Source organism: Numida meleagris, chromosome 16, assembly GCF_002078875.1.
Source record: "Numida meleagris isolate 19003 breed g44 Domestic line chromosome 16, NumMel1.0, whole genome shotgun sequence".
NCBI lineage: Eukaryota > Metazoa > Chordata > Aves > Galliformes > Numididae > Numida > Numida meleagris.
In genome coordinates this window covers 5,439,153-5,452,846 of record NC_034424.1, presented here as the reverse complement: position 1 = coordinate 5,452,846, position 13,694 = coordinate 5,439,153, and the positions used below count along the sequence as shown (strand labels likewise).

Here is a 13,694-nt window from a genome sequence, read left to right as displayed (position 1 = left end):
GTGATAAAGCTGCCAAGAGCGTGGCGAGGGAGGGGCCCTAAGATTAGGAACGAATGTTTTCCAATATATATATACATATAGATATTTAGTGAAGAAATATTTATTCCCTGCTTTTTTTAGGTTTACAGAAACGGCATCTGCAAACTATTAAATGGGTTTATTTTCATTAATGCTCTCAAAGAGGCAGCGACATTTATATCCCTGTGGTTTTGTCTTGTATAACCGAAAAAAAAAAGAGCCCTGTGATTTCCATGGGAATGGGAGCCCCCCGCCCCAGCGCCGTTCCTTGGGGTGGGGGTTTGCTCTGCAGGGGGCTCCTCTGCCCGCATGGCAGCGCTCAGCGTGGTGGGATCCCCATGAATTCTCCCTGTGGCACTCTGGGGAGCTCTGCTCTCCCCACCTGGCACACGCAGGGGGTGACCATGGCCACCAAGGACCAGGTGTGGCTTTCCCTGGTGGGAAAGGGAGAGGAAGCTCCCGGGGGCAGGAGGTGGGGGCTCTTGGGTGGGTGTACAAAGAGATTTGGGCACTTTTGGCCTTGGTATTGCATGCTGATGGGTGCTGATCTCGGTGGCTGCTGTGGCCATCCTTGGGTCCACTGCTACATTCACTTGTTATCAGCCCCACCGTGCTGGTTGGACAAGGCCCTCCGAGAAGAGCAGGGCTGGCTGGCTGCTTGGCTGCTGCTCCTTGCAGTGGGTGAGGGAAGGGTGCTCCATTGGGTTTGTCCATGGAGTCAGTTCCCTCTTGCCCCAGCGCCAGCTCATCCCACACTGCTGCAGTGCTGCCGCTGGAGGTCTTGTGCCCACCTTGCAACCAAGAGCCCCCTCACTGGGCTGTGTGGTGTGGTGGGGAATACAGTTTCCTTTATTCAGAAACACAGAAAACACCCCATGGAGCCTCCAGCCCCGCACTCTGCAGCCCATCTGCAGAGCGGCCGCTGGGGATGCTGTGCCTCCGGAAGACGAAGCCTGCTTTGCCGTTGGCACGGAGCACCGGGAGCCGCCTACTCAGCTGAAACCAACAGCTTTTTCCAATTTTCTCTTTCCCTGGGATGGTTCAATGACCTGGGGCTCTGCAGAACTCCTGGCAAACCCGCTGATGTGGGGCGGTGGTGCCTGGATGGGGCACGGCGATGTGTTCCCCCCCAGTTTACGGGCACTGAAATGCAGCTGTTGGCTTGCAGTGGTCCCACTGAGCCCCATGGCTGGCAGTGCACGAGGAGGTGAAGGCCCAGCATAAAGGGGGGGCTCAAAAAATTGGCATCTTGCAGCATCGCAATCGTCCCAGTGCTGCGTGCCGTCCCTGTGGGAGGAGAAGACCCAATAACTCTTTGGCTCTCCAGGCAAGATACCCAAATTGGTCAAATCCAAAAGTCCAAGATCCTTCCATGTTTGGAAGCAAATTCTTGTTCGCTTGGTAAGTCTGTTTGTCCTCGAAGAGCGCGTGGGGGGTATGTGTGTGTATATATAGCCTTTATTATAAGGGTGTGCAGAAAAGCAAGTTTCTAACCAAGTTTGCTCCATATGTGGCTATAGCGATGTGCCACTTCGGACTGGGACTTGACTCTACCTTCAAGAGGGAAGAGGAGAGGAGAGGTGCTGGGACGTCGGACGAGCAGTGCGTGGGGCGGGCGGCGGGTTGGTGCCGATCAGTACAGGATCCCCACACCGCGTCCTGGATGAGGCCATGGGGATTATCCCCGGTCAGTTCACAGTCGGCACCTGGTTCTGATGCAGGCTGAACTCTTTGGCTTTGAGGCGCAGGCTGGCAATGCTGTTGGCCATGTTCACCCCTTGGGTGGGCGTTGCGGCCCCGCTGGAGCTGTAGGATGGCACAGTGCTGCAGGGGGAGCGGAGCGGGGTGAGGCGCAGCCCACGGGGAGCCCCCACATCCCGCTGGCTTCCCAGGCTGCGTTGGCGGCTCCCTCTTGGACATCTCCCACAAGAGCCATCAACGCTCTGCAGCATTTTTATGTGGCTAGATGCATGTGGGAACCCCTCAAAGTATGTGCCAGGAAGCCTCCGCTTTTGGAGAGCTGGGAACTGAAGGGACCCGCTCCCCCTCCTGCATACAGATGTGGGAAGGGTCGGCGTGGGTCAGGAGGGCCCCTCGTGAGGACCAGACCTCCTCCCGTCCACAAAACGCTCGGCGGGGGCTGGCAGGAGTTCCCAAGGCAGCCCCCAGTGACATCCCACCTCTCACTCCTTTAGCCCTGCAAAGCTCCTCGTGTCCCCATCAGCAGCACAGGGCTCCCGCGGAGGTGGGGACGGCCCCACGTCCTGCACCCACCTGTACGGGGAGGAGCTGCTCCACGAGAGGTACTCAGGGCTGAGCGCTGTGGGCCGCGGTGCCATGGGCTGCTCGATGGCGGCCTCCTGGCTGTAGGACTTGAGGAGCGACGCCGATCTGTTGGCCAACATCGCCCTCTCATTACGGCGAAACTTGGCCCTCCGGTTCTGAAACCAAACCTGAGTGGGGAAGGGGAGGTGTTAACAGGGCCTAGGTTGAGCGAGGATGTCCCCAGTGTCCCTCCCACCGCCCAGACTCCGGTGCTGTGTGGGGATGGAGGTGGAGGGGTCCATCCCACCTGGACTCTGGCCTCGCTGAGGTTCACCCTCCTGGCCAGCTCCTCCCGCACGAAGGCGTCGGGGTAGTGCGTCCGCTCAAAGACCCTCTCCAGAGCCTGCAGTTGGCTGCTATTGAACGTGGTGCGGTTCCTCCTCTGCTTCTTCTTCCTCTTGGCCACCCCACGGCTCGGGCTCAGGCTCTCACCTGGGGGAAATCACAGCAAAAGCCCCATGAGATTCTGCAGAACCCACCTCCCTAAAGCTTCAGTCTTCATGGACAGCAATAAATCCAGCCCTAAAACACCTCAGAGGTCTCCCATCCCCACCAACTTGCAGAGCTCCAGCACATCCACATGGTACCACCAAACCTCATCCACGCCCCAGGAACAAACACATCCACAGCCCTCGGAGCTCAGCTTCCTCCATGCTTATTTCTGCCTATGTTTGCTCATGGCAGCTCCAAGTGGAGGGCACAACTTGGTTTCACCATATCGATCTTGGGCTTTTTGCCCATCTAATTTTTGTCGCTAAGATCATCAAGTTTAGCCAAATTTATGGGGAAAAAAAAAGAAAATTGATGCCCAATCCCTGCCTTCATGGGAAAGACATCTTGCTGTTGGTATTCCTCATGGAGGTACTGGGTAATTATTTTTTCCATTAATAAAGCATCTGGATCCAATCTGTACCTACTGGTGGGAAAGTATTTTGGAATTATTTGAGATGTTAATAGTTTTATGGCATCGCTCTGATTCATAGCGGGGTTATATTGGGGTTTTCTGTTCTGTATCAATGCAGAGGCCACAATGGCAAGAATTACTGCTCCCTGAGTGTGCTGAAGAAATAAATACTTGCTAATAAACTATCTTGGAACTTATTAAATAGATGTGCAGCATTTGGGGATGAGTCTCGAGCAAGGAACAAAATCTGCTGGGGGAGATATTAACTCTCCTGCTTCAAGGCACTACCAAGCAGGAAGAAAGTAGAAATTTCAAGATCGTCTTGGCCTATAATTCTGAATAACCACGAAACCTCTGCCAACGGGATCCCAAGAGACCTTCCAGTCTCTGTATGCCGGGAACAGCCCATGTGGCCGTAGATGGGACACGGTCTTCTTGGTAGGGTGAGGGCACCAAGGCTGGTGCCTGAGATACTCGTGGGTTCGGGGCCTCTTTCCCAGCCTGGAGAATGCAGGCTGCTCTTTGCCACAGTTCGCATAAAGGCTCGCAAATAAAATTCCCCAGATTCCCTCCAGCCCTCATTTCTGCCGCTCCAAACGTTCTGCCAGTCTCCGCTTTCCAGTTGCCCCTTTTAGTTAAACTCCTTTTTTGGTCCTGTTTTTCCTCAGCGAGCTAACGAGCCGCTGGATTAAAATACATGAAGTCCGGCTGTGGTCGACCCAGATCTTTCCGAGGGCTGGGGCTGAGCTGGCAGCGCTGGGCAGGAGCTGCGGGACAGAGCGGTGTGAGGGACCAGGGCTTGGGCAGAAACCTGGGGTCAAAAGCCAACGACCCTCAACAGAATCCAATGAAATGGATAAACAAAATGTATTAACCCTGTTTGATTTTCATCCCAGTATAAATTCTGGCTGTTGGATCTGAAGCTCAGATTGGATAGGGGAAAAAATGATGTCCAGAAAGAGCGGTGATGCACTGGCACAGCTGCCCAGGGAGTGGTGGGGTCACCATCCTGGAGGAGTTCCAGACCTGTGGGGATGTGGCACTGAGGGACGTGTCAGTGGGCACGGTGGGGTGGGCTGGGGTTGGGCTTGGGGATCTGAGAGGTCTTTTCCAATCTGAATGATTCTGTGATTTTATGACTTTTCCGTAAGTGATGGCTTCTCTTGCTCACCCTAAATTGGCCAAAAGAAACTAGGGTTTCTTAAATCCCCTCTCCTTAAATGCCCATGTCCTCTGCTGTGCTCAGTGATGAACATGCATCTTGTCCCCACCATGGAGCCCTTCCCAGCCACAGGACCGCAGGACCAGATAAATGCTGCCCTCCCTGGTGGCAGCCATTGCTTCTGTAAAGGATGCCTTCATAAACCAGGGCGGCTTCACAAAGATGAGCATCACAAACCGCCCTGCAGTCCTTGCCAGGGGAGTGAGATTCACTGCAGCCAGATTCACCATAACCTTCATGGGGGAATCAGAAAACATTTCTGCACCCTGGTGGGTTTCCATGAATTAAGAGTCGTAATTGCCCAAAGTCAATAATGGCTCAACGCCGTGTTGCTTTTGCCCCCTAAGCATTACTTGGGGCGGCTGGGGGGAGATTTTGGCAAAAGCCAAATCCCTGCATTTGTCAGCTATAATTTGGGGGGTTTGTTGGCAGCGTGGTGGAGGCATTGGCTTGATTGTCCAGGCGGAGGTCAGAGGGGATGTCTAAGCAACTCCTGCTTTTCCGTCGGTGTATTTACTTTCCACTGATTACAATTTCCGCCGAAGGGGAAAAAAAATGCAGGGGAAGGGGGAAAACAGAGGGATAACGTTACTGAATAATGAAGGACGACATCGGGAGGGCGAGGGGGGCTCAGCAGCCCCGTGGCTCATGGTGGGACGTGTCCCATGGTTTCCCCAGGGCAGCAGCCCTGCCACGCTCACACCAGGACCACGGAGAACGGCCGCGCGGAGGGGAGCGGGGAGCGCGTGGTCATGCACCATTTGCAAAACCAATGGCCCCAGCGCGGCTGGGTCAGGGTGTGTTGATTTAGCAGAGCGCGGAGCAAGCTCACTTTTCCAGTTCTGGCCCTTTTTCCCTGCATGTTCCAGAGGAACAATGTGTTGGGCACCGGGAGCCTCAAACCGGCCGCCAGCGAGGGCTGCAATCTGGTGATGTGCACTGCAGAGCCGTGACTCGCACTGGATTTCCACCCCGGCTCTGCTTTGACTTCCAGCCTCCACCAGCAAGCACCCAGTGACACCGTGCTGTCCCCACCTCGTTGGGATGCTCACATCTTCCATTTCCCATCGCTGACCCCGAGAGCCCCGCACTGGCCGCAGCTTTCTCCCGTTACATTATTTTGCACGTTCCATTCATTTGCCAAAGGTCTCTAAGCCTGAAATTCCAACCCCCCCCATCCAGAAGATCCAATCTGCTGTACCATTTACTTTCCTGCTCCTCCTGGAATGGCATTTTTGTGTTGGCTTTTTTTTTTTCTTCCGTCTTTCTTCTTCTCGGGTATAATTTAAGGGTTGAAATAGCCTGGAGGGAATTAGCTGTAAATTCTTCCTAAGACAAATAAATTCAGCTCTCTAAGTTTCTACATTTTTCAAACTGTTGAGAGACGTTTTGGGTTTGTTTTACTTGAAATAATGATCATGGCATATCTGACCCTCAGGCTGCAGCCGGCTCTAACCAAATAAATAGCTTTTATTAATTAAGGTTTATCCTTAACAAATAAAACCCCAATTTGATCTCGGCCGGCTGAATTAGCAAAAATAAACAACTGGTTCTCCGGGCACTTGATGTGGATTTAACAAATTAACGCTGGGCCTTCATCAGGGAAGCCGCAGGGTGGTGGAGGCCTTTTACAGCCAAGAAATCCTTTGGAAAAACAATGTCTTTCGTTTCTCCCATGGTCTGTCTCGGTAAACATGTGGACTCCCTTCATCCCTTTATATACTCCAGGGAAGCAAGGCGTGCTCCAGCGATGACGTCCAGTGAGCTCCACGAGCTCCATTAACCGGTTCCTTGCGTCCATCAGAAGGAAGCGCTGCCCTTGGGGTCGTGATGGGGTTGAGCAGAGCTCTCTGCCCTGGGAATTTCCACCCCCCAGGGGTTCCCCGTGCTCCAGATCCCTTTTTCCCACAGCTCACATCCTGAAGGTGTGGGCACATTGCGCTGGTTTCCCACTTGGCCATGAGCAAAGGATGGGGACATAGCGGGGATGGGGTCTGTGCCCCAAAACGGGGCAGAGGGATGACCACAGGAGCAACAACAGGAACTGCCCACTCTACTGCAGGTGCTGATATCCCCAAATCACCTCCAAAAGCCCAAGGAAGGCAAGAAGCATCCTTTGCTCGGGACGATGCTACATCATCGAAACCCAACTCAGGACCACCCCAAGGGCACGGGGACAGGGGTCCAGGGCTGCCACTCTCCTCGGGGCTCTCCTGCTGCCCCATCCCATCCCATGGCCGCTCCCTGCCCCTCCAGCCCAGCCTCAGCCCCCTATATCCCAGAAATCCGGAGGCTCAATGGGAGCAGGAGAGACTGGGGGGGGTCCAAATGTGCTGAGTCCGAAGGAAACTTTCTCGGATCAAGTGGCGGACGTTAAAAATTTAAGAGAGGGGTAAATCTCAGCTACCGGAGAAACATTACAGCGAAATGTTTCCGAGGATGTTTCACCTCATTAATTGTGAAAAAACTGAAACGCTGACACGTTTTTACAGGCTGCCAGTTTTGCTGGGGGAAAAGTGTCTCTGTTATAAAGGAGCAGCAAAAAGCCCGTACCAAAAAAGAGGCCAAGGCCGTCCCGGGAGGGTCTTAGCTCCGCTCACTGACAGGCAGCAGCTGGCTGCTTTATGGCCATGGGGCTGCTGCTGCACCAGCCAGAAACCACCCAGCATTGCAGATGGATGGGTTTAGGCAGTATCGTGCACAGGGGTGCTCCGTGTGCACCCCCCGGAGCTGGGGGTGGTGTGGGCATTGGGCCCCCATTGTGGCCCAACTGCCCAAATGAATTGGGAGTGTTCTGGGTATCACTCTACATCGCCACAGGGCTGTGCTTGGAGCGCTCTGCTGGCTGCTGTGTGTCACCAAGCTGTTTTTTGGCACAGCCCATCTTTAGTGCAGGACGTGTGGTGGGACCATGCGGGTCACCAGGGTTTGGGGACCAGAATGGAGCTCGTTGGGTCTCCCCAGGGCTAAGGGCCTGATCCTGCCTTTCTCTTCACCAGAACAAGCCCATGACGGGGAGAAAACCCCAGCCCATGTGGCTGCAGGCCTGCAGGGTGGCACTGACCCAGGGCACCCACATTGTGCATCCCCTGGGCTCAGTGCTGTGTGTGCCATGTCTCTTCCCGGAGCCATCGGTTACAGCATCACATGAGGCTTTGGGGGGGAGGAGGGGGGGGCAACAAGAGCACTGTGAGCGCACAGAGGCACCCACCCAAGCTGCAGCTTCACTGCTTCCCAGCACCATTGGTGCCGTGCATTGAAATAGCTGAGCACGGAGCCTGGCAGCGCCGTGATAGCTAACAGATGAGTGAGCAGTGCGCGAGGAAACGTTCTGCTCAGGCCCCGTGGATGGAGGATATGGGGCAGCAGGAATGGAGAGGGCTGGGACAGTGCTGGAGCTGCAGCGGGATGGGATTTGGGGATGGATGGTGCTGGGATGGATGGTGCTGGGATGGGTGATGCTGGGATGGATGATGCTAGGCTGGGTGATGCTGGGACAGACCCCAGCATCCCGCAATTGCAAAGCTCTGCTGAAAGCTCAGCTCTGCCTGCAAAGTGCATTTCCCCAGGGGTGCCCATCCAAGTACAGGGAGAGCGGCATGGCGTTTAGGACGTACAACTAATCAGGCAGGGCTGCATAGCAGGAACAGCTGGCTCCCGGCCAGGGACTCCTGGCATGGCAATCCCAGCCTTCCTCCCCCCCCGGCAAAAAAACTAAAATTAAAAAAAAAGGTGATTTCTTGAAATTTAATAAGCAAAAGCCCATAGCGAGGCCGCCCCGATGGCATCTGGCACTGAAACCCAACACCAGCCCTCCAGGTTAGCGCACAGCCCTAATTGCATCAGGGTCATTGCCAAGACGAGGGAAGAGACCATATGGGAACCAGGGGATGGCTGTCAGCCCCACAGGACCCCCTCGGGCAGCTGAGGGCACCAGGACCAACCCCTGGCACCCACTCCCCCCATCTTTTCCTTTTTGTGGCCAAACAGGCATTTTCCAGGCGGAGATGCCACCAAGCCCCATTCCAACACCAAGCACCTGCCCCAAACCCACCCTGCAGCCCATGGCCACTGCTGGGGCATCCCAGGATGGGGTCACCAAATCTTTGGGGTGTGTTGGCGGCTGTGAGCCCCCATCCCCACACCCCACTCTGAGGAGTGCCCCATGGGCACGCACTCATCCCACAAACCCTTTCCAACGAGCAGCGTTGCCGTCCTTCGGTCTGGTTTTCATTTGAGGTCGGTGGCCCCTCGCCAAATTTATTGTAAAACATTCATTTTAATAAGTGGCTCGTATCTTTTCTCTCTCTCTTTTTTTTTTTTCTTTCTTTCCCCCAGACCAAACCCATTTAACTGTTTGTGGGTTGGATGCAGGTGAGATGATGCTGGGGGGGCAGGGGCTGCACTGGGGTCCCGCTCTTGCCTGGCACCGCAGAGCTGAGACCCCTCTATTCATCACACCAGTGCCATCCCCTCTGGCTCCTTCTTGCCACACTCAGAACCCCAAAACCCAGCCCCCAGTGGGGTCACACTGGCATTGGTACTGGGCACAGCTGAGAGACCTCTGGGTGCTCACTCACAAATCCCATAAAACACAATGTGTCCCCACTCCCTCAGCTCTGACAGGTCTGCATGATGTCACGATATGGATCTGACCGCATGATGTCACGATATGGATCTGACTGCATGATGTCATGATAGGGAATAGCCACGGAAAGCTGTGACACACAACCTGCTGGGCACCCTGCTGGGGCTGGAGCACGGAGGGGATGGTGCCTGGTGGTTCCGTTTTGACATTTGTTTCAGGTTTTATAAAACTCTAATACTCATAGGAACACTTCAGTCTCTTTCAATTTAAACAAGAACAGGGTGGGGTTGTTTCTTTTTTTTTTGAGGGGGGAGGTTTTTTTTTTTTTAATTTAAAATTTCCCCCGAGATCTTCACAACCCCCAAATCACAGACACACAACGACCAGGGCTGCCAATCTGAAAATGGTGGGGAACGAGTGTCCCACGGCCACGGCCACGCAGCCACATCGATCCGTGTGCACTGGGGTGCAGCAGGACCCCCCCATTCGTTCCCTGCACAGCCATATCGCTGTCCCTGTCACAGTGCCCTGTGCTGCTCAGGGTGCCAGCTCAGCCCTGCAATGGCCTGCATCCCTTGGGGTGCAACACAGCCCCCCTCTATGGCACAGGGTGCAATGCAACACCCCCAGCAACGCTCTGCACAGCTCAAGGTGCAGTACAGCTTCCCCCCACAGCTTAATAATGCAATGCCCTGCATAGCTTGTGTGCAATGCAACCCCCCCATCAACGCTTTGTGCATCTCCAGGTACAATGCAACACCCCCTGAACACTGCAGTGTCCCGTACAGCTCCGAGCCCAATACAACCCCCCCCCCAGCCATAACTTGCACAGCTTGTATGCAATGCAGCCCTCCCTCCACCATCAACGCTCAATATTTTCGGGTGCAATTCAACCCCCCCCCCAGACACCGCCATGCCCCGGGGAGGTACAGCCCCCGCAGCAAAGCCCTCTCTCCACCTTTGTGCATCCCCCCCCCCCAACGCCGCAGCTGTGCCAGGAGGGCCGTGCCCCCCCCGCACCCCTCCTGCCATGTGCTCCCCCGCTCCCCTGCCATGTGCAAGCCAGTTTCCTCGCGTGTGAAGGCGGCAGCCTCTCAGCTGCAGTGGCTGGAAAGGACGGCGCCTGAGCACATCTGGTTCAATGCGAGCGCCTGGCGCCTGGCTTAGCCGCAGTCTCCATTCGGAGACGCACAGACTTTAATAGACTCATACAATTCTTCCTGATCTATCACTGCAGCCGCAGCTGAAAAGCTGCTTTATTATACCCGCTCCAAAGGGGGAAGAGGAGGGAAGGGGAGGGGGCCGGCGGCTGCCGCTGCCACTCTCTGAAGGCTGCGGAGCTCTGCGGCTTCGCCCCGCGGCACGGGGGGCACCTCGTTAGGCCTCTGGCTTAATTAGCGCCCGCCCGGTGCCATGTGTCGCACAGGGAAGGGCTGCAGGGTGGGGGCTGTTCTCCATCATCCTCGTGTCCCCAAGGGGTGTCCCCAGCCTGGGATGGGGCAATGTCCCCTCTAAAGTGTCCCCTTTACCCCCAACCCCCCCACACTTCCTATACCCATCATCCCCTTTTCCCCTGCACTGCTCAGGAGGGTTTGACCCCAACCCCCCAAGGTTCCCCCCCTGCTCCCCAGCAGCCTTTACACTGGGTGGTCCCTTGGGCCAGTGAGGGGTGCTGAGAAGGGAAGGTTTCTGCATGGGGTAATGATGGGAATGCATCAAGAGTGGGGGCTCTACAAAAATATCTCCAAAATTTGGGGGTGTCCCTCTTCTGTGGGCACTGGAAATTGCCTTGAAAGCCCCACTCGGTCCTTTCCTATGGGGTTTCCCATTCCCATTCTCCCCAGACCCCATGCAGGGGACCCCTGCCCACCAGTGCCCTGTATCAAACAGATCCATGTCAAACCCACATCCATCCCCATCCCCGTTCCCTGACCCCTCCTGTCTCATTTTAAAGGATGCTCCGGGCTTCCCCACGGCACAGTGATGCTATCCCAGCCCCGCACCCCCCTCACCCCACCACAGGATAAACCCTTCCAGCTGCAGTTGGGGATGCAGCGCCAACCAGGGGACTTCACCGCAGCAAAACGCCCGGCTCCATCCTGCCCCCAGCCCCATCCCTTCGGCTCCATCACTTCCCAGCCCCAGTGCAGGGGGGGGTGGAAATTGCCCAATGCCGGAGGAAAGCGGCGCTGGGAAAGGGGGTGACAGCCCCGCTCCCTGGGAGGGAGGAAAGGTTCCTAACGAGGCAGCCTCAAAGCCCTAAATCATTTCATCAGCCTCCCAGCTACAGACACACGCCCAGGCTCTCTTAAAATGCTGATTCGTTGAAATTCGCCCATCTTGGCCGCGCGGAGTCGAAATTTCATATTTTTCCCGTGAATCAGCCCCGTTCCCTGAAATAACAGCCCGAAAGGAGAGGGGAAATAGTCTCGCCCTGAGCTGTTCCCAATCACAGCAGACACAACAGCCGGGGGGCAGCGAGGTGTCCCCATGCCCATGGGGGCTGCGGGGGCTCCCGATGGAGCGGGGAGAACCCCCACGTCCCCACTGCACCCCCGTCCCCTCCACAGCACTGTGAGAGGTTTTCAACCCTTTTCCTATGAGCATCACTGCTCCAGGGAGAGAAAAATCACTGCACTGAGAACAAGGGGGGGTGGGGAGGGTAAAGGGACTTTCCTGGCCCAGCCGGGCACTTGGTTTAGGATTTTTTTCCCTCCCCGCACACACTGCAGGGGGTGTCCTGCAGCCTCTGTGGGGGTGTTCAGCCTATTTGTGGGCAAATTAATTAACACAAATTAGAGCCCAGGTGCTGCTGGTCTGCAAGAGCCTGAATGCAGCCCAGGGAATGGAGCATCCCCTGCTGTGTGGGGAGGAGTGTGACAGTGAGCCCGTGGCATCCTTTGGGGTCAGAAAAGGATGGGGGAAGGTTGGTGCCGGGCTGTTCCCAAGCCAGAAGCCCCATTTAGATGTGGGATCCCTCTTTGCTCACACCTGGCAGTGGTTTGTGCTGTTTCTGGGTACTTTCTGCAGGCTGTGACCTAAATCAGCCCAGTCTCAGCCTCTTCCCCTGCCTGTCCCATAGGAAGAGCATAGCTCCTGCCTGCCCTGTGGCTTTTGTATGGACACCTGGGCACCAGCCTCATCCCACCCATAGGGCAGCAGGTCCCGTGGCAGCAATGTGGGGTGACAATGGTGGAGGGTCCCTATCTAGGGAGGGAGAGCCTTGCTGTAGGCTCTGTGTCTCAGGCTCAGGGTCAGGGTTAAGGTGGGTCCTTCCCCAGAGCCCTTCATTTCTTTGACAGGGATGCGCTCGGATTCCCAGAGCGGCTGGAACTCATCATTTGCTGTGCTGGGACACGTCAGGATCCCAGCCCCTCACATGTCGCCAGCCCCATGCTAAGTGCAAACAAATGGGGAGGGAGCTCCCCGACAGCACAGCACGCCTGGATTAATTGCACGGCATTCATCAATGATCAATTAATCAATCAATATGCATGACGGATGCTGCACTGCTGCGTGAGTGCTGGGCTTGGGCACTGAGCACAGGCAGCATCCCTCTGCACGGAGGTGAGACACTTGTCCTGGGGTATGCATCCCTCCCTGCATGGGGTGGGCAATGTCCCCATGAAGGGAATGGGGACAGCGATGGTGACACTTCATCCGTGGGCATCACAGCCTTGCAAGTCTCACTCCTGTGTGCTGTGTGCCACCCAGTGTGGCCATACAAGGACCGAGCAGCTCGCATCCCCCGCATCCCCCCTTCAGTGCCACCCTGCCTGGCTCTGCCACATGGGGACAGTCCCCTGCAGGATGCTGTGCCTGGCACCCACAGCCGATGCTGTTTTGGGGAGCAGCACAGGACTGTGGGTGATGGAAATCCCACAGCCCAGCCTGGCTGCTTGACAGCCTCTTCTCAGCTCTCGGGATGAAATGGGGTGCTGGCAACCCTAGCCCTCACTGGGCATCAGCATCATCTGGTGGGCACAGCTGAGGTATCCCCACGCTGGGACCCCACAAGTGGCATTTTGGGAAGGCAGAAATAGCCCAGTGGAAATGTGTCCCCGTGGGATGCTGGGGGAAACTGCCCAGCCCCAACCCCAGAAACAATGCCTTGCCACGTTCCGCTTTCACCAGGTCCCTGCTTCACTTCTCCCTTCTCACCTGCCCTCATTCACAACACTAAAACCAATTCACTGTAACATCATCCTCCCGGGTCAGCATCTCCACTTGCTGCACAGAGGGACCAAGGGGGATTTCCCCCCTCTGCACCCAGGTGATGGGATGGGGAAAGAGCTGCCTTGTCCAGGGCTGTCCCCTCACCCAGTCCCATTGCCTGCTCCCATCTCTTTTGGGAGCAGGCAAAGTAGCACAGCCCCAAAGCGCCCATCCGAGGCAGTGCCCGGCTCCGCTCCCACCCCCAGGCAGCACCAAAAGCAAGTTCATTGTTTGAAAAGCCATCAGTCAAGGCCCGCTGGCTAAAATTACCCTCCTGCTTTATCATCTTGAGAACATTAAGGGCTGTTGTTAACAGATGTTTCACGTTACACATTATTTGTTAGTCTAATGAAAGGAGGTGAACAAGCTTTCAAGACCTCAGAAGTTGCGTGGAAGTGTTTGATGGGAGGGTGCACTGCTCC

General features: G+C 55.8%; 1 protein-coding gene across 2 annotated transcripts in view; it reads right to left on the bottom strand.

Annotated features, from left to right (window-relative positions):
* The window catches only part of PRRX2 (paired related homeobox 2), a 14,323-nt gene continuing 2,312 nt past the window's right edge, over nt 1,684-13,694 (bottom strand). Inside the window, exons 2-4 of one of the 2 annotated variants that reach the window (XM_021414224.1) lie at nt 2,591-2,775; nt 2,293-2,471; nt 1,684-1,842 (exon numbers count right to left, since the gene is read on the bottom strand). In XM_021414224.1, coding sequence (XP_021269899.1) covers nt 1,707-1,842; nt 2,293-2,471; nt 2,591-2,775 — 500 coding nt within the window. In that variant the 3' untranslated portion in view covers nt 1,684-1,706. The remainder of the gene's footprint in view (nt 1,843-2,292; nt 2,472-2,590; nt 2,776-13,694) is intronic. The other variant, XM_021414225.1, reaches the window with a different exon arrangement.